Source organism: Mastigoproctus giganteus, chromosome 10 (genome assembly GCF_048544385.1).
Source record: "Mastigoproctus giganteus isolate SK-2022 chromosome 10, ASM4854438v1, whole genome shotgun sequence".
NCBI classification, from domain to species: Eukaryota; Metazoa; Arthropoda; class Arachnida; order Uropygi; family Thelyphonidae; genus Mastigoproctus; species Mastigoproctus giganteus.
The window spans coordinates 114,571,821-114,593,072 of NC_143584.1; the positions used below are offsets into that span (position 1 = coordinate 114,571,821).

The 21,252-nt window shown below is 36.3% G+C and overlaps 1 protein-coding gene across 1 annotated transcript in view; it reads right to left on the reverse strand.

The window, feature by feature from the left end:
- Positions 1–21,252, reverse strand: part of Rpt1 (26S proteasome regulatory subunit Rpt1) — a 108,995-nt gene that overhangs the window by 70,695 nt on the left and 17,048 nt on the right. The window contains exon 3 of the mRNA XM_090383450.1: positions 15,495–15,576. Coding sequence (XP_090239576.1) covers positions 15,495–15,576 — 82 coding nt within the window. The remainder of the gene's footprint in view (positions 1–15,494; positions 15,577–21,252) is intronic.

The following is a 21,252-nucleotide window of genomic DNA, read 5'->3' on the forward strand; positions in this document are numbered from 1 at the left end:
ACCCTGGGGGGAATCCACTCTACATGGACTAATAACCTTAGTCCATATAGAGCAGTGTCCAATTATTACCACTCTCTGCCATCTCCCACTCAACCATCCCTTTATCCATTGTAGTAACTTTCCATTAATGCCATACCACTCCAATTTGTACAACAGTCTTCCATGTGCAACAGTATCAAAAGCTTTCCTGAAATCCAAGTATATGATATCAAAATTATTTTTTGCATTCAGTTCCTTTGTGATCACATCGTAGTATCCAATCAAATTGGTCAGATAAAACTTTCCTTAACAAACCCATACTGTGTCTGAACTATTACTGCTGCTTTGTCTAGGTGATCCTGTATCACCTCTTTAACCACTGACTCCATTATTTTCACCGGAACAGAAGTTAAACTAACGGGTCTATAATTATTTGTGTTACCCTTTGAACCCCCTTTGTGAATTGGGGATACATCTGCACATCTCCAGTCGATGGGGACTTCCCTTGACTCTAAGAATGCTCTCATAATTATGGCTAAGGGTTTGGTTACTTCCCTTGCTGCCTCCTTCATTATAACTGGATGGATTCCATCTGCCCCAGGTGACTTTTTTATGTTTAATTTGAACATTTTCTCCTCCACTTGGTTCTCAGTTATTACAAAATCACTTAGATCTCTGTTATAGTTTGATAAACTTCTTGCATTCCCCTCCTTGAATAATTCCTCATGTGTGAATGTAGATGCAAAATACTCATCAGTTTACCAGCTACTTGAGCAGGATCATCAATAGTCGTCAGTCACAAAATGTTAAGTGGACCAATCTGATCCATCCCCTTCCTTCTAGAGTTTACATAAGTAAAGAACTCTTTGCTGTTTTTCTTTGCATCCTTTGCCAAAGATTTCTCGTAATCTGCCTAATCTCCTTTGTGACTTGATTACAGACTAGCTTATATCTGCCATAGGCTTCTGTGTTGCCTTATATTTTGAGCAAGAAGAAGAAGAAGAAGAACACCATCAGCACTGAGCTTGTGCAATCCATTCAGAGCCTTAAAGAACTCACCTCGCAGGTGCCTAGTCTCCAGATGCTGCAATTTGTGAGACTGTAGCTTGCCTTGATAAGACCCCCATTTCATTCCCTTCAACAATCCCGATGCCCATCGGCATAATTATTGCCTTTGTACAAAAAGTTGTACAAAGGCAATAATTAGGCAATAAAACGCAAAAAGTTGGCTGCCTGAACAACTTTGTACACAAGTTGTTCAGGCAGCCTGTCTGCACTATTCAGAGAACTTATAATTGACTGCACAATTATCCCCCCCCAGGTGTTTTTCCTTTTCCATTGGTATTGGTACAGATGTTTTAGGGCACAAGGGCAACTGGGACCAAAATGTGCCTATACATTTTTCATTACCCTGAGTGTAGTACATACAGTACATGCCGTATATGGGATTACCCATATACGGCACTTGTCAATGTTAAACTTCAACTGCCTTTTCTCAGCCCATCTGCTAAATTTTGTTAGAAAATCTGTAGTAGCTTACCCTGATTACTATCATTAACCACCCTGCCAACCTTTGTATCACCCGCAAACTTAGACATTAAGCCTGATAAACCTTCATTAATAAATATGGAAAACAACAATGGTCCTAGCACTGAACCCTGGAGGTCTCCTCTAATAAATAAATTTGTGAGCAGCATTCTGTTCCTCACATGTTTCAAGTCCATTTTTATGTAAGCAAATGCTGAACGGGCATAAACTTGACTGATTGCCAAGGTCACACCATGTGCAGGAGTCAACTGCACAGTTTCTGTGTGATGCAGCTTGGTTTGGTCTTAAATTCCGCAGCTCGACTAGAAATAGCAAGCAGTACGGTTGGTCATGAAAAATTATGATCATTCTTTATTGAACAGCCCTCATACTTAGCCCATGTAGTGTTTCCTCAACAATTAAGACTATGTGCTCTCTTGCAATGTTGTGATGACTGGACATTTTCTGATTGAAAATGTCCAGTAGCCATCTGGACATTTTCAATCAGCCCTTTTTCTGGTTCACTTCTCAATTCAATTTCTATAGAACTGAATTATAATATTATCCAGACACAGTACATTTTCCCCAGTTTTTCCACAAAAAAAAAAAAAAAAAAAAAAAAGCCTTTCATATAGAAAAAGTGAATCCTACCCTTGCTAGCAGAATTCACAGATTATGCCTTCTCTGGAGGTAGAGTTGTGCTGTGGTGCAGCTCAACTAGAAATAGGAAGTAGTGTGGTTGTTCGTGAAAAATTATCATTCTTTATTGAGCAGCAGTCATAGATACAAAATACTAATTCAGTCTGCCAACAACCTGAGCACGATCATCAACAGTTAAACCATCAACATGGGAAAAATTTTTTATTGGCCTACAATATTTGTATAATAAATGTACATCTTCTTTTCAGAAAATTTAGTTTTGGGAAATCTCTAAAATTTCCCAGAACAAAGTAACATTAACTACATAATTTTCCAACATGCACCAATATAAATTTTTCAGCACTACAAAAATGTAAATGATTCAGCACACAACACAAAATATAAATTCTAATTATGAGAAATAGTTGCTGCAATGTTAACCACCAACATGCCAGTTTATGTGAGACTTATGTCATATGTGCACATATTACAAAACAAACCAGGACTGCTTCTCTGGCTGAAAGCAAACAATGCAAATGTGCTTCCCACATACAAAAAAATATAAACAAATAAATAAAATAATATTATTAATATCAATTTTATTTTTCAATTTGAATTACAGATATCTTAAATTATTCCCGAAACTGGTTCTATCCAGGCAGACAGAACCAGTTAAAAATATATGCTACTGTATAAAAATGCTATCATATAGCATTAGTAGAGGCATATGATGCAAGTAAACAAGCTTATGTAGCATCAGCTAAAAAAAAAAAAAAAAATCACACATCCATTCCACTAAACATTTGTCCAGTTCCTCCTTGAATTTATTTAAGCTATCAACTTCCACAATGACACATGGAAGTTGTGTTCCAGCAATCAACAACCCGCTGGCTAAAGGCAAATATCTATTCTACAACTTATCTTTGTTCAATTTGAATTTATGGCCCCCTCAGGTTCGCAATCTTAGGATGGGGAAGAATCCCACCAGCATTGAGCCTGCTTAACCCATTCAAGGCCTTATACACCTCGATCAGATCACCTCGCAGATGCCTAGTCTCCAGATGCCACAATTTGCAGAACTTAAGCCTTTCTTGGTAAGACCACCCTGCACTGCTCAGAAAACTTCATATCTGACTGCACAATTACTCCCAGGTCTTTTTCATTTTCTACAACCCTAAGTGTAGTACCACACAGTTGGTATGTTACTCTGGGGGTTAACTTCTACCCATATGCAGTACTTTGCATTTGTCAATGTTAAACTTCAGTTGCCACTTCTCAGCACATCTTCCCAACTTTTCTAGATCCTGTTGCACTAGCACACTGCTGTTATTGTCATTAACAATCCTGACAACCTTTGTATCATCTGCAAACTTCGACATTAAGCCTGATATACCTTCATCAATATCACTGATAAATATACAAAACAGTGGGCCCAACACTGAACCCTGGGACTCCACTAATAACATTAGTCCGTGAAGAGCAGCATCCATTGATTACCACTCTCTGTCTTCTCCCACTGAACCACCCTTTTATCCATTGTAGCAACTTACCCTTAATACCATACTGCTCCAATTTGTACAGTGGTCTTCTATGTGCAACAGTGTCGAAAGCCTTCCTGGAATCCAAGTATATGATATCAAAATTATTTTTTGCATCCAGTTCCTTTGTAACCACATCATAGTATCTAATAAAATTTGTCAGACAATACTTTCCCTTAACAAACCCATGCTGTGTCTGAATTATTACTGCAGTCTTGTCTAGATGATCCTACAATGCATCTTTAACAAGTGACTCCATTATTTTCTTCGAAACAGAAGTTAAACTAAGTGGTCTGTAATTACTTGTGTCATTCTTAGATCCCCCCGTTGCAAATTGGTGATACATTTGCACATATTCAATCCTTGAGGACTTCCCCTTAGTCCAAGGATGCTCTCATAATTATTTTCTTCGGAACAGAAGTTAAACTAAGTGGTCTGTAATTACTTGTGTCATTCTTAGATCCCCCCTTTGCAAATTGGTGATACATTTGCACATATTCAATCTTTGAGGACTTCCCCTTAGTCCAAGGATGCGCTCATAATTATGGCTAAGGGTTTGATTACTTCCTTTGCCACCTCCTTTAACATACCTGGATAGGTCCCATCCACCCCGGGTGCCTTTCTTATGTTTAACTTCAACAATTTCTCCTCCACTTTGCTCTCAGTTATTACAAAATCATTAAGCACCCTGTTACAGTTTGATAAACTTCTGGCAATCTCCTCCCTTAATAACTCCTCATGTGTGAATGTAGATGCAAAATACTCATTCAGATTGTCAGCTATCTGAGCAGGATCATTAACATTGAACCATTAGTGCATATGGGCTTATTGCCCTGGTGGCACGTTGAAGGCTGCATGTTCAATGTGATGATGATGTTAATCATGGTTTGACCATTTACAAAATAAAATAATAAACAAACAAAAAACACTCGAACCATCAATATCAAGTGGACCAATCTGATTCATTACTTTACTTTCCAAAATATTGTTTTTAATTTTCCTCTCTACATAGGTTCTGTACAGATTGGTTTTATGCAACTAATTTATATGCCAAGTTGTAAATACAACTTTCAACCAACCAGATTAATAATTAAGCAAGCAATATTTTTCTTAAAAAGTAAATAAATTTTAATAATAAACATATCGTTTCAATAATATTTTCTTTTTTTTTTATAGCACAGATTATGACTTCAGCTAAAGCAAGCCAAAATATGTTTTCAAACAAAAAAAAAAAAAAAAAAAAAAAAAGGAAAAAAATAAAGAGAGCACACACTAAACATTCCTCTGTAATAATTCCTGTCTTTGTTGTCTACAACTTGAGCAACAATCAAAAGTTGTTATGGATATCAATAATTCTTCTGTGCTTCTTAAGCAACTTTAAATATTTAAAAATACAGATAAATTCTCTACCATGGTTCAGAGTTCAGATAGTGATAAAATTAAAATTCCAATGACATTCTGAAAGTGTCATATGTGAAAAGTGCATTTTATTTATATAAAGCATTATGTATCTTCTGATGTAGATAAATAAAGAACAGTTCCTTTTTCAGTAGACTTAAATTCACTTAGCAAATCACTTGCACTTAAACACTTTTGGTAGGGTGACCACCTGGGAATACCCAGTGCAGTTGACTTTTTGCATTCCGTTCTTTTTTTTTCTTTCTTTTGTTAACCTGTGGAAATATTCTTCCAATTTTCACATATCATTTAATTTTACTAATTGGTAAGGTAATGAAGTGTAAATCTGTGCCTTTTTTAAAACCTGTGGATAATATTTCTCCTATTTTCGTTTATTAGAATTGCCATGAAAAAATTCAATTCGTAAATGTGATTGCAACGACCGGCAATTACTACATATAGTATAGTGAACAGTATTTTGAAGTGAAATTTCTTTAGGCATACTCCAGGCAGTTTTCAGATGGGAGTAACATGTGTTTATGGATTAACAAAAAATGCAATGAAAATGTGACAGAGCAAACTAAGCCATAGATAAACACGTTACAGGCACTCTGAACAGGCAACTATCATACTAGACTGAATGCATTGGTTCTCATCTGATCAGCTGAAGTTAAGCAGCATTAGGTCAGGTTAGTAATTGGGAGGATGACCACATGGGAATACCCGGTGTAGTTGACTTTTTGCCTTCCATTCTTTTTTAATTGGTAAGGGAATAAAGTGTTAATCTGTGCTTGATATCTTTACTTTCATAGCATGTGGATAATATTCCTCCTATTTTTGCCTATTAGAATCGAAATTCAATTTGTAAACGTGATCACAATGACCGGCACTTACTACATATTGTATAGTGAATGGTATTTTGTTATGGAGTGTCCATCATAAAGTGATTTGATTGTACAAGGAACCAATCGTAAAGCCGGGGTCCACTGTAGTGAGCATTGTAAGGCGTATAGCGCACGTACACGCGCAATGCGTCCATGGATTGACAAAAATCCCAAGAAAATGCAACACAAAATGATTCGTTCCCCCACCATTGTACCACTCCACACCATCTACGAGCGACACATGACCCAATCAGTACCCCTACCGATTGCATCATGCTGCTTCTTTCATCATTCTCCACTGTATTTAATAAAAAATTTCGACGGAAAAAAACTTAATTTAGCATGCCGAAGACTGTGAGCGTTGTAAGGCATATAGAGCATGTATATGTGCAATGCGACAACTGAAACCACCTCCATTGAGTACAAAAGAGAGATCTAAGCTATTTCAACAGTGAAAGAAATTATAGCATATGATGGAGTTGAACAAAGAAGCTGGAGAAGGTCCATCCACATCTTCAGAGCCTTCATCTCCCCAGAAATATTAGAAGTGAATTTGGGAGGCATCATGGAAGTTGATACTGCAAATGAAAACAATGAAGAGTCCTCTCGAAGCCCAGTTGTAAATGAAAAGAGAAGAAGCCAAAACCGACTGCCAGAAGTACTCTGTCAAATTGTTCAATGCATAGCGGCATAATACACAGCAGGAGCAACAACAGGATTTTAAGAAACACCGAAGCATCCACGCACAGTTTAAATGTGTGTGATTGGCTTTGGTTCAAGAACAATGTGAGGATTGTAGCAGCTTGAGATGACGCTCTTCTTCAAACAGCATTTCCAAATGAGGATGTAAGTCAAATGTTGGCCTGTAACAGCTGTCATGGCTCTCTCAAAGTCAAATGGTTTTAAATATCATCCGATGCCACAGCATTTGCTGAAACTAGATTTGGTAATGGAAAGTGTCGTATCTATGAGGCTCCCATTCATGCAAATTCATTGCCTGCGGCATTCATACGGTCAATATAGGATCCTCGGTCAAGTGATAAATATTCGCCTAAAGAAGTTTCACTTAACTTCCGCTATGAGTGCTCGGCACACACACAATTTTTTTTTAGTTCTCTTCACTATACTGAATAATCATTCTGAAGTCCCTTCCCTCTGTCATTGTCAGCTGTTTAAAACACAATACATCCAGTATTTTAGACTGTTTCAAAGTTATCACATCTAGCACACTCTTATTTCTGGTTAACAGATTAACATATTTCAAACCAAAAAATACTTGAAGCTTTTATGTTACAACTCAGTTTACAGAAATACTTAGCAAAATAGATGGAGAATGCTTTAATACAAAATTAACCAAGTATAACCAGTTTTACTATTTCTCAACCTTGACCAAAACATTTATGCTACAAGTCAGTTCATCAGTTCACAGAAATATTTAGTAAAGCACAGAGAGAAAATGCACATTAACAAATATTACTCATATAAGTACAACAATTAGTTATTATTTTTCAACCTTTTATACTATTTATTCATTCTAATTAATTATTTGATTAAATCACTATTCCTTTATGAATAAAGTTGGCTGTTGGGCTGTTTTATTTTTTTTATGGTGCACTAGTAGCTTAAGCTACTAGTGCACCATAACATGCCAAATTGGATGAATGATGGTAACTTTCAATTAGACAACTCATGCATTATATAAAACTTTTATTTGGAGAATTTTTTCTCCAAATAAAAGAATTTTGGAGGATGGCACACAAAACATTTCTCTGTTTTGTGTGCCATCCCACAGCTCCATGGTGCTACCTCTTTCTTGGGTTTGATAAATTTGTCTGATGTAGTTGAGTGGAATCCTTTGCTTTTTCTGCATAGAGCTTCTTTTAGAATCTTAGAGAATTCTACAAACTTCATCTCACTTTACCACTTCGTTCAGGAAGTGAATCATTTATATAATCTCTTTTATTGCCTGTAAAAATTTTATTTGCACTAATTTTAACTTAACAACACATATTAAATGATTTAACAATATCTAACCATTATGTCACATTAACAATATATCTAACCATTTTTATGGAGCTAAATTTCTACACTATAAATAGATAATTCACTTATAAACATCAAAAATCATACCATATATTTAAATTATCCTATTTTACGCAGTTACTGATACCAAAAATACAATTAACTATACCCTCTCAAGCTCTTTAAAATACATTAGATCACTAGAAGAACTGCAATAATCTCATATATGTATCAATGAATTTGTTTGGTCATATATTACATATATATTTGTAAAACATCAAATGTAAGGCTTACGTTCACTTGAAGTTTCTGCTTATGTGAATAGGCTTTAAAAGTTCTTCAGATGAACTCTCTTATCTTCACCGGTTCAGCCTTTCCACGGACTCATTCAAGAAGTTTTCTCTGTTTTGTGTGCCATCCCACAGCTCCATGGTGCTACCTCTTTCTTGGGTTTGATAAATTTGTCTGATGTAGTTGAGTGGAATCCTTTGCTTTTTCTGCATAGAGCTTCTTTTAGAATCTTAGAGAATTCTACAAACTTCATCTCACTTTACCACTTCGTTCAGGAAGTGAATCATTTATATAATCTCTTTTATTGCCTGTAAATGCTTGAAAATTGATCTAAGACCCTATCTTTAAGAGATCTTAATAAAGAATCTTAAAAAAATAAATAAATAAAATAAAAACATTTTCATTAACAGAGCCACCTCAAACTGATAGATATCCTGGACGCTTTGAAGTTCACTGATCTGCCACCATACTCTCTACATCTGAACTTATGATTACTTCTTAAGAACTTCATCTTTATCCCTCTCTTCTGATCTTAATTTATCCAAATGAATAAGCTTTTCATTTTTCAATGTCGCATCACATGAAACAATCAACATTATCTTTGTCATTTGTAGTTTTATGGTGCAAAAGCTGCTTCAGCTACATTGTGCCAACATTATCTTTCTCCAGTTCCTAAGGGCTAACTGCTCAGCTAAAAGCATTTCATAATTATCCATTATTTGCCTTGCTGTGCTCTGTCCAGCTGATAAAGGCCATGTTGCTATATGTCCTAAACTTTCAGATTCTTTTTCTGAAATTTTCAAAAAAACTACACAAGTTGTATACAAAGCACAAACTGCAATAATCCCATATATGTGTCAATGAATTTGTTTGGCCATATATTAAGTAACACAACATCAAACATGACTGAAATCTTCTTTTAAAAAAAAACCCATAAAACAACAAAAATACACAATTTCTAAAACCTTCCAGGAAAACTGGAAATATTGGTTAACACGTTCGCTGCTGGTCATGAGTCAGCATGCTATCATCAATAGCACGGCACAGAAGGAGGAGACTGCCGCCAGAAGCCGACTGTGTTTCCATAACGAAAAAGCTTGAAAATTGGTAATAAGGGATTGTTAGGTATACCATATCAATATTCAAGTGTCGTATAAGCAGTTTCCAAAAGATTTTGAGATTCACGCGCCAGTGCGTGATAGGCACTGGAGGCCAAATTTGGCTTTAAATGCCGCATCACGCGCTGGCACGTGACACAAAAACATAATAATATAGTATGTAAATAATAAAACAAAAAACATGGTAACATTAAGAAATACGTTTTATTTCATACCGAACCAATACAGATTACAAATACTATGTGTAAGAATGTTACTTATGTATAATGTTCCCACAATCTAAGCAATAGCCGGGTGATCCTTCACAAACACTGCAGATATAGATTGTATCCTTACGTTTCCCTTCGGAATAGCAACGTTTGCATTGCTTCCTCAATATCTTTCCACTTTTTCTTTCTTCCCGTGATTTGAGCACATGTTCCAGTTCAGGTACATCATGCACAGTATGAGGAAGATCAGATGGCTGTTTCAATAAAGATCTGATCACTGATAAACGGAAGTCATAAAGTTGCACCTTGTTATGTGAATATTTATTATAGATATGGTGTGCATTGATTATTATTAGTTGCAAAATATGCATAAATATTTTTGTAGGCCACTTAATGGTTTTCCTTTCACAAGGATAATAGGCAAGCATTTGATCTTGCTTGTCAATGGCTGACATAAACCTATTATACTCAATTATAGGCAATGGTTTTGATTTCAGTTGGCCTCGTTTGTTCTGCTTTTCCACCATATCATTTTGGTATTCTGTAGATATGTAACTGACATCTCTTCTGTCCTTCCACTTAGCAATCATTACACCACGGGCACACCTTGATAAAGTTTCCTCTTTCTTCAGCTTTTTTTCTCGAACCTCTTTCAGAAATGTTTTCCTATTACTTCTGATTGTCCCAGTACAATGGGTTTGTCTGTCAGCAAGTTCATAGCTATTGTAATAATTGTCCATAAATATGCTATGCCCGACATCTAACATCCCATCAAGTAAGTTCATGACGACTTTTTGTGCATGTCCTTTTCCACCAGAATCATCCAACATACCGGTATATACTTGAAATTTGATAACCATGTCAGTAGGCATTGTGATCACATATAACTTGATGCCGTTTCCACCAGAATCATCCAACATACCGGTATATACTTGAAATTTGATAACCATGTCAGTAGGCATTGTGATCACATATAATAAGATGGCGTTTGTTTTGAATGTACTGTCAAAAAACAAGCCTTCCACGCCACAATATCAGACTCATCTAAGCTAATCTCACGTCCTGGATAACATATTTCCGACATTTGTGCATTGAACTTCACCATTTTTCGAATTTTATATAGGCGATCCCATGGACATACCTCTTTCTTTTCTGGATTTTTTGCAAAATGCAAGGCCTGCAGTAATAATAAGAAACGATTCCTGCTCATGTTATCTGCGAACACATGTAATCCGAACAGCTTATCTGTTTTCCAATAATCTTGTATGCAGTTCAGTTGAATGGTTCCCATATGTAAAATTAATCCTAAAAATACCAGCATTTCATCTCTAGTGGTGTCCTTCCATGCATTTATTCGAGAATGTTCTTTATTTTCTCGGGGAAGAAGTATTTCATTGAAGTATGAAGAAGTATAAACATTTGTTTGTGTAATTATTTCATCCAAGATATTGTCGGTCAATAAATGACGAAAGTAATCTATAGGATTATCACCTGGCACGGGTTGCAGCAAAGACACGGATTTTGTGAAACGAAACTGTTTCATCGATGTTACGTCATTTTCCCACATGACGTTTTCCAACTTACAGGAATCCTGCAGTGGAAGTATAGCCTCTTCCACAATATCTTCTTCATCTACACTTTCTGAATCCGAAGCATCCTTTAGAGGGATAAAATCTTCATCATCATAACTGATGTCACTAGAATATACGTCAGATAAATCCTCCAACATTTTTGCAATTTCTTCATCTGTAAGGGATTTTTTATATTGCACTTTTCTTCTTTTCGGGCGTGACTGGCCTGCTAAACTGTCATCTGCACAACTCATATTACAAGGCTTTTCCACACGTCACGTAACAAAATGTTCAACACCACATACAACTACATATAGTTTACACCCTTTACTTGACGCCGAAACAAATATACACAGCAGAAACACAATGCCAATGTCATACAAAGTCTAACGAATCCCGCACTCACGCGTGATTGGCTACTGGGTAATGATGCCACATCCCGCGCCTGAGCGTGATTGGCAGCGAACGTGTTAATACAGAAGAAACATTTCCTGACAAGATGGCGCAAGATGACATAAGGCAAATGTCATTTTTGATTCCCTTAGAAAACATTTTCATTAAAAGAATCATCTCAAATTGATATCCTGGAAGCTTTGAAGTTCATTTTCTTCACTTTCGCCAGCATACTCTTTAGATTTAACTCATGATTATTTCTTAAGGTAATTTTGTTTACATTATTTTTCAATGTAAACAGAATTAAACTTCAAAATGAATTTTGAAGAAAGCCACTGTGGATAGAATTGCTACAGAAACACTAGTTTGAGTTATGAAAAATTTCAAAATTTCTACAGACACCAGTAAATACTATAAAATGCACAGATCATGTATTTAAAATGTTTTCATAAGAGGAAAATTTCCTGTACTGCATGAGCATTATAATATCAGAAGCAATGCTGCAAGTGAAAAAAGCATTACACAATACTTTAATAAATATAAGCAATTCAAACTACAGCATCTTATTTTGGTGGATACATAATGAAATGTAAAAACCACTCTCTGTAATCACTTGAAGGGAGGGCCACATTGTAGTAGGTGAACTGGATGCAAAAATTTGTCTCACATTTTATATCTATTTTATTAAGTAGTCAACTGTACATATATATTTTATACCAAACCATAAACAACATGAATACATTTAAATAAACTTTTCAATAATAATAATTATTGCTACTATCTACTATACAACACATAATCATTCAAGTTTTTCTTAAAAGACAGAAAAACAGATACATATGGATGAATTATTTACAACATACAAATATTAATGAGAGCAGTGTATTTGATTTTTACTTGTAATAATGATTGATATTTGCTGTTAAAATTGAAACACTCATTTTTAAAGTCTTCCAAATGTTTGTCTGTTAATCTTGAGCAAATTTCTGATTTTATGTTTCTCACCCTTAAGACTTGTCTGTTTGCAAATGCACTTATAACAAAAAATAGAAATTATTTTTCTATAAAAATGTTACTGCAACTGGTTTCAGGTAAGAGATAGTAAAATAAGTAATTATATTCATTTTGGAACATTGTTTTATAAGTATGAGTTGACTGTAAGTCAGTTAATCCCAACTGTAGATTTGCTTTGATATTTTCAATCTTAATTCCGAAATAATATAAATGAATTTTCATTAATATTAAAATCAATAAATCACTTTTGAAATTCAATCTGCAACAAAATGATGCTCTCGATACAATTTATGGAAAAACTGAATTTAGACGACATTTTTCCACAAATTTTCACAGCTGTTGTTGTTATTTGGTTTTTAGGAGCATTAACAACTAAGGCCATAATGCTCGGGGAATATGAGTTGGTCATTCCCTGACCTTTCCGTATCCTCCGTATTTGGTGGTGATGGGCTCGAACCCCGGTCTAATCAAGAAGCGTGTGCTACGCACTGCTGCTCCTTCCCAACTGGCTACGGAAGCGCCTAATTTTCACAGCATTAAAAATTTCAAAATTTTTTTTTGATGTAACTGTTTTTGGAACAATTCTAATTTCACTTGAAATTATTTTGCATCAAAAAAGAGTTTATGCACAAGTTTACCCTTGCCTTGAAGTTTTATGCTGAGATCATTGAAATCGGTTAAGAATGAGAGATCCCATAACCATGCAAGTTCAGAAAGTTCAGGCACTGGTTTCAACTTTTCAATCATAATCGTATCAATTTCATTGTGCAGATCAAAAATATGTTTCAACACTTTTCTGCAATTCAACCACTGCACTTCAATGTGGTACAATAAACATCAAACTCAGCTTCAGTCGTCTCCAGAAAACTTTTAAACTGACATAATGGCTACTGGTGAATAATGAAGCATAACTTCAATGGTTTTTTGGCCACCACCATTAAGCATTGCTTTGTTGATGTGCTCTATTAATCCCAGAATAGAGCCTATCATATTATTTGCACTATCTGTGGTATCACAAGTAAGAGATTCCTGGTTCAATCCAAACTCATTTACATTTCAGATGTCTTCAAAAGTATATTTTCACCAGTAATAGTATCCTTCAAGCTCTTTAATATTGTTAATTCTTCAGGTATTTCAAAATTTTGGTTAATCCCACAAATAAATATAAATAACTGAGAGATATGATCCACATCTTTGCTCTCATCAATTATGTTCACCCTTATGCATACTACATCATTCCTATTCAAATAAAAGTGAACCCAAAAATATTATCCCTGGAATAAAGAGAAAAAAAAAGAAATTCTTATTAAAAAGAATAATATTAAAGATAAAAATATTGCTGTTTACAATGGAAAAAATGTAATTTCATCATTTCTTAACCATCTCAATAAAAATATCCACAGACCACATAACTGGATTTAGACTGTGGTCCATAGTTTGGAGGGGGGGGGGGACACCTGACAGATTATAGTAATAAGAAACATTCAAGAACTGTTGCACTCTTAAGTATTCTAATCTGCCTTATGGAAACTACTAGAGGTCGAACATGTACCTCGAAAAGTCATCACACTCGTCCAAACTGCATACAGCGGTTTAACCAGCCAGGTGCACATCCAGAACGATTTATCTGAAGAATTTACCATCCAAACTGGAGTCCGCCAAGGGGATGTAGCCTCCCCGTTGCTTTTCAACATCGTGGTCGACGCCATTATGAGGCAAGTATTCAGAAACAGACGGGGCATACAATATGAGAAGGATCACTATGTGACTGACCTGATGTTTGCCGATGATAGTGCTATCTTTGCTGGTAACGACTCTGAAGCCACGGACATCCTCTACAACATTGCCCGGCCATACGGTTTGAAGATCAATGCTGATAAGACCAAGGCCCTGACACCAGATGGGTCGCAAGCCACCATCTATCTCGAAGGCATCCAGATTGAGCAAGTGCAGGACTTTAAATACCTTGGGTCGCTGGTCCAGGAGAAGAAAGTTGCATCCACCATGGAAATCCACAGCAGAATTGGACAACAGGCGGCCACTGCATTCGCCTCGCTCAAATGGTGTCTGTGGAAGAGGACCAACATTTCCTCAAAGACTAAAATCCGACTCTTCCGGACTTTGATCCTGCCCATTCTCCTTTACGGATCAGAAACATGGATTTGTCTCAAGCTAGATTTAAACAAACTTGAGGTATTCCAAATGCGCTGCCTGCGGCAGATTTTGGGCATCTCACTTCGCGACCGCATCACTAATGATACCATCCGCACCAGATGCCAACAGCAACCAACCATTGCCGACCAAATCCAGAAGTGAAGGCTTAGATGGTTTGGCCACGTATGTAGAATGGGCACGAACAGAATACCATCCACACTCCTTTGGAGACAACGACCCACCCAATGGAGCATCCAACGGACCGCGCCTAGAAAAAGTGGGCCAAGCAAGTGGAAAATGACTTGAAGAGCCGACATCTCGACCTTAACCAGGCCAGGACTGACGACATGGATCGTAAAGTATGGAAGAACATCACAGAGCAAGTCCGAAACCTTGCGGCACCTACAGCAGCATACTGGTTGCGTGGCCAACCGCCTCCCCCAGCTGGCAGCTAAGGACCAAGAAGAAGAAGAATTTGGGGGAGGGGAAGTTAATAACCCTGTATGCCAGCCTTCTGTTATATTAGACATCACACCCATGTGGATCATAGCTCTCAGTTACTTATTTTTATCCATGGTGTTAAAGTAAGGATAAATAAAAGAATACAGTAATATATAAATTACAAAGGAAATGTCTATATCAAAAAATGAAGGCCATCCCCTCTCTCACTGGGTCAGGGATATGGTTCTTGGGTTATTAATAAAGAAATTATCACATTCAATATATAGCATCAGTACATTAAAAAGAAATTAATTACCAGTCAGTTCATTAACTTTCTTTAAAATAGACTGAACATCATCTTCTACCTGCTTGATAGATTTGCTGTACTGTCCTGCTCCCTATATTAAAATTACAGGAATTATGAAATTTGAATTTCAGATTTATTTGAAATTTTTAATATTACTTTAATATAAAATTGAAATAAATATTAAATTTTTCAACTGTAAACTCTTCTGTCAAATATATTTGGGTAGCTACTGTGTGTGTGTGTGTGTAAGTTAATTGAGAGGATGAGAATAGAAAATGAACTACCAACCAGGATTAGAATGATGGAAAACAAGAAAAATATGAGAAAATAATAAGGAAGTATTTACTGCTGAAAAATGCATGATTTCAACATCTTCGTCAAGGGTCAACCATTGAAATCACAGGAAGGACAGCAAGAAGTAGGACCCATTTCTGACATGAAATATATGCTTACAAACAGAGGTAGTGGTAAGGGAATTTTGAAAATTCAAAATCCCCTTACAACTACCTAAAGGCCCTACTACTTCTTGCTGTCTTTCCTCTGATATCGATGGTTGACCCTTGACGAAGAAGAAGTTGAAATCATGTGTTTTTCAGCAATAAATACTTCCTTATAATTATCTCATATTTTTCGTAGTTCCAATACCTATTTGTAGTTCATTTTCTATTCTCATCCGCTCAATTAACTTATATATCCATTATGGTTGTTGGGTTCCTTCTGCCAAAAAATGTAGTGTCCCTAGTCCATAAACTATATTATGATTTTTTAACATACCTCTTCAATTTCTCATAAATTCAATTTATGTGTGTGTAAATATATACAAGCAGTTCTCGCTTTACGAGTTCCCGGGTTTACGAGTTTTTTTCCCCAAGTATCAACAAAATCGAAAATATGAACATTAATTGCAAAAAATGAATGTTAAATTAATAAATATTTCAAACCACATAAGTAGCTATACAATACAGTGTACCATGCTTTACAATATTAATCCGTTACCATCGTATCGCGAAAATATTGTAATGTGAACCTAACACACTGTTTTTTGGTAATTCATTCCACAACCTCGGAAGTTAAAATTTTTGCTATATAACTCCCTAAAAGGTTGTTTTTATAGTGTAAATTGTATTAGTTACCAATTCAAATCATTAAATGCACTACATGTTCATTGTTATCATATGTTATAAGAACCAATTTTGAACTGCTTTGTGATATTTTTCTAAAGCACATTTCTGGAAGTCACGACCATAAAACAATAAAAACAATTTGCACTTTCTGGGTTTCTTGTGCTTTTCTGTTACTGCAAGCAATTATAAATGGGTAGTAAACTCCATGTTATCGCATTTGTGAAAATACCGATAGCTGGAATTGTATGGGTTTTTACGTTATTATGGTGAAATGTGTTTGCCCTTTACTGAAATCTTCAATCATATAAAAAACATAAATTTTCAGTCTTCTCTTCATTCCTTTTATTTTTTTAAGCTTCGTAAACTTGTTACTCCACGCAAATCACATTAGTTGCAATTTGTGCATTACGTTAAAAAATGCTTATGCATCTATTGAAATTTATAAAGAAAAGAGAAGATTATCTTGGAAATAAATGCTCTTGAAGCATTTCTGAAGATGATGACTCCTTGTGCAACAAACCAAAGAGTGCCTAGCCAATAATGAATGATCAACGAGTGTGCATTTAGTAGATGATGATGATGAAGAATAAACATTCTTTAACATTTGTAAGTCACAAATAATCTCTCTATTATTATAATTTGCTTGATTTTACAGGCTAAGTTTTCATTTCTTTGGAAAAATCAATCATTGTTTAAACATAAACTAATTAGCTAACTAATTTTATCGTTGATAACGTAACCCCTATTTTTAACATTATGTTTATAGGAAATAAATTCCCACTTTATGAGTGTGCGTTAGGAATGAATTAACTTGTAAAGTTGAGAACTACCTGTATATAAAAATATTAAAATTAGTGGTCCCTGAAGAAAAACAAAGTGGCTGGAAAATTAAAGCAATAAAGAAATACTGGAAAACGTTAGAGGCTGCATAAGCATAGCCAACCATATGTAGCCTGAATTATAATGTATGTTGAGCAAAATAGGAAGTAGGCAAAATGGAAAAAGCATAGAAAAAATTAAAGAATAACAAAGTTAAACAAAGAAAGTAGTGCAACAAAGCAAAAATCAGAAGAAAAAAAAGAGAGAGAGAAAAAATAAGCACATTGGAAGGAAAATGTACCAAAAATTTAGAACATTTAAATAAAAGGCAAATATAACCAAAATTACAAGTTAATAAATAATAAATTTAGACTGGTGCACACCTGATGATGCAGAGGCCAAAAAATGCGAAACATCATGACAAAATACAATAAGCCAACTGCCAAAGTACAACAGATGAATAAAACAACTAACAATAGAAAAACAGACAACCATTGAGTCCATTCTCATCAGAGGCCACTCGCAACAATAGTTGTGGAAAATGCTGCATTTCAAATGCCATGCAAATCATTGCAACAGAAAGCAAATGACAAAAAAAGAACAGCACATTGAAGCAACAGACTTGCACCATGTAGGACCTAATACAGTAAAGAAATAAAACTGAGAAAGCTTAAGCACTTGCCAGACACAAAGCCAGACTACCAATGAGAGAGTGAAGTATAATACAACACAAAAAGTTTTTTTTTTTTTTAATGAAAACCCCAAACACAAGAGTTGTCAGAACCAATAGTACTTAGTATTACCGTGCATGGGATGAAGGTTGAGAAGATGAAAGAAAATACTTGTTGACATTAGACTTGAACTTCTGCAGATTTTAATTTCCAGGAAATACATATGAAGGAAGGTTGTTCCAGAAAAAACAGAAGTTGAATGAATAAATGAGGAAGAAGAAAAGTTGGTTCATTGAGCTTGAAGTGGAGTGGTAAAAGGATGTTGACGGGTTGTAGCACATGTTCATACTGCTTTCGAAGAGAGAGAGAAGGAAATATAGAAGCCAATTCAGAAGAACAGTGCCCATGGAAGTATCTATAGAAAAGGCATTGCAGCAGAAATAGAACATCTATGAAACAAAGAGTGGAGAGACTGTTAGAGATGATTAATTAACCTAACTGCCCTCTTCTGAACAAAATCTAAAAGCTTGAGGCAGGTTTTGTGGGCACTGCCCCAGATGTGGGAACTATATTCCTTGGAAGGGCAGATTTGTACAGAGTGAACAGCTTTTGGAATAAAAGTAACACTGAGAGCAAAAAAGAAAACCCAGTTTTTTAGATGCAGAGGAAGCAGTATTTTGTAATGTGCTTATGCCAAGAGAGATTAGAAGTCAGGGTAATCCCCAACAGAGATATATGATCTTGCCCAGAAATCAGAGTGTCATTGAAGATAAGCACAGAAGCAGAAGAATTCTTTTAGCATTAGTAGAGGCATATGATGCAAGAAAGCAAGCTTATACAGCATCAGACAAAAAAAAAACAAAAACACCTCCCATTTCACCTCTTCATTCATTCCAAATGCCTGTCCAGCTCAGCCTTATATTTATTTAGGCTAACAACTTCCACAACAAAAGATGGAAATATGTTCCACCAATCAACTACCCACTGGCTAAAGGCAAGTGTCCGCACATCTAACCTACAACTGTGTTTCCTCAATTTGAAACTGTGCCCCCTCAGGTTCTTAATCTGAGTAAGAGGAAGAATCCCATCAACATTCAGCTTGCTCAACCCATTCAAGGCTATTTACACCTCAATCAGATCACCTCGCAGGTGCCTACTCTACAGGTGATGCAATATGCAGAACTTAAGCCTTTCTTGGTAAGAGCACCCCCTTTGTTCCCCTCACCAATCTTGTTGCCCTTCTTTGTACTCGTTCTAGCAACTCTACATCCTTCCTAAATTGAGGCCACCAGACCTGTACACAGTACTCTAGGTGTGGCCTGACCATTGGCTTGTATAACAGGATAATCACCTCTCTGTCCCTGCTAGCAAAATTCCTATATATCGACAAGACTCCATGACCTGCCCTCGCAGCCCATTTGCACTGCTCAGCGAACTTCATATTTGACTGCACAATTGCCCCCAGGTGTTTTTTTTAACTTTTCACTTCCTGAGTGTAGTACCACACAGCTGGTATGTTTCTTTTCGGTTATTGCTACCCATATGTAGTACTTTGCATTTGTCAATATTAAATTTCAGTTGCCACTTCTCAGCTCATTTGCCCACTTATCTAGTTCCAGTTGGTAGCATATTGTCTTTACTGTGGTTAACAACACTGCCAACCTTTGTATCATCTGCAAACTTGGACATTAAACCTGATATACCTTCAATATCATTGATAAATAAACAAAACAACAATGGGCCCAACACCGAAGCCTGGGGAACTCCACCAATAACATTTGCCAATGAAGAGCAGTGTCCATTGATTACCACTCTCTGTCGTCTCCCACTCAAAAGGTTACTTGTGTAACCTTTTGAATCCCCTTTGTGAATTGGTGATACATTTGCACACCTCCAGACCATGGGGACCACCAGTCCAAGGGTTTGCTTACTTCCTTTGCTGCCTCCTTTAATATAACTGGATAGATGCCGTCCAACCAAGGTGCCTTTTTTATGTTTAACTTCAACAATTTCTCCTCCACTTTGCTCTGTTGTTTGGAGCATTAGCAACTAAGGCCATATTGCTCCGGGATATGCAGTGGTCATTCGCTGACCTTTCTGCATTCACCGTATTTGGTAGTGAAGGGCTCGAACCCCGGTCTAATCAAGAAGCGTGTGCTACGCACTGCTGCTCCTTCCCACCTGGCTACGGAGGCGCCTACAAAATCACTTAGCTCCCTGTTAGAGTCTGATAAACTTCTGGCACTCCCCTCATTGAATAACTCCTCATTTGTGAATGTAGATGCAAAATACTCATTCAGTTTATCAGCTACTTGAGCAGGATCATCAACAGTCGAACCATCTATGTTAAGTGGACTAATCTGATTCATCCTCTTTCTTCTAAAGTTTACATAAGTAAAGAATTCTTTGCTGTTTTTCTTTGTATCCTTTGCCAAAAATTTCTTGTAATCTGCCTTCGCCTACCTAACCTTCTTTGTGACTTGATTACAGACTAGTTTATATCTGCCATAGGCCTCTGTCACCTGATACTTTATATGCATCCCATACATTTTTCTTTTCTGCCACGAGCCTAATTAATTCATTACAAATTCATTTAGGCCTAAACCTTGAACACCATTTCTCAGTTGGAATGAAAAGCCTACTAGCCTCCAAAACTAAATCCCTGAAGGCTTCCCATTTAGAATTCAACATTGGTAACATCATCAGTTGATCCCACTGTACAGAATTTAAAAACTGTCTGAGACCCCTGTAGTCACCTTTACGAAAGCAAAAGCCCTTTCCTTTAGCCTTGATGGTAGTTAGAACTTTAAATAATTCTCACATCAGTACATTGTGATCACTGTCACCCAGTGGTTCCTTTATCTGCAAATTCTTAATACATGACTAATCACCGACTGTTTTTTTTTTTTTTTTTGTTTTTTTTTAGGAGCTGTTATTGTTGTTATTTTTGATTTTTAGGAGCATTAGCAACTAAGGCTATATTGCTCTGGGGATATGCGGTGGTCATTCCCTGACCTTTCCGCATCCTCCGTATTTGGTGGTCACAGGCTCGAACCCCGGGCTAATCAAGAAGCGTGTGCTACGCACTGCCGCTCCTGCCCACCTGGCTACAGAGGCGCTTTTTTAGAAGCAATAGCAACTAAGGCCATATTG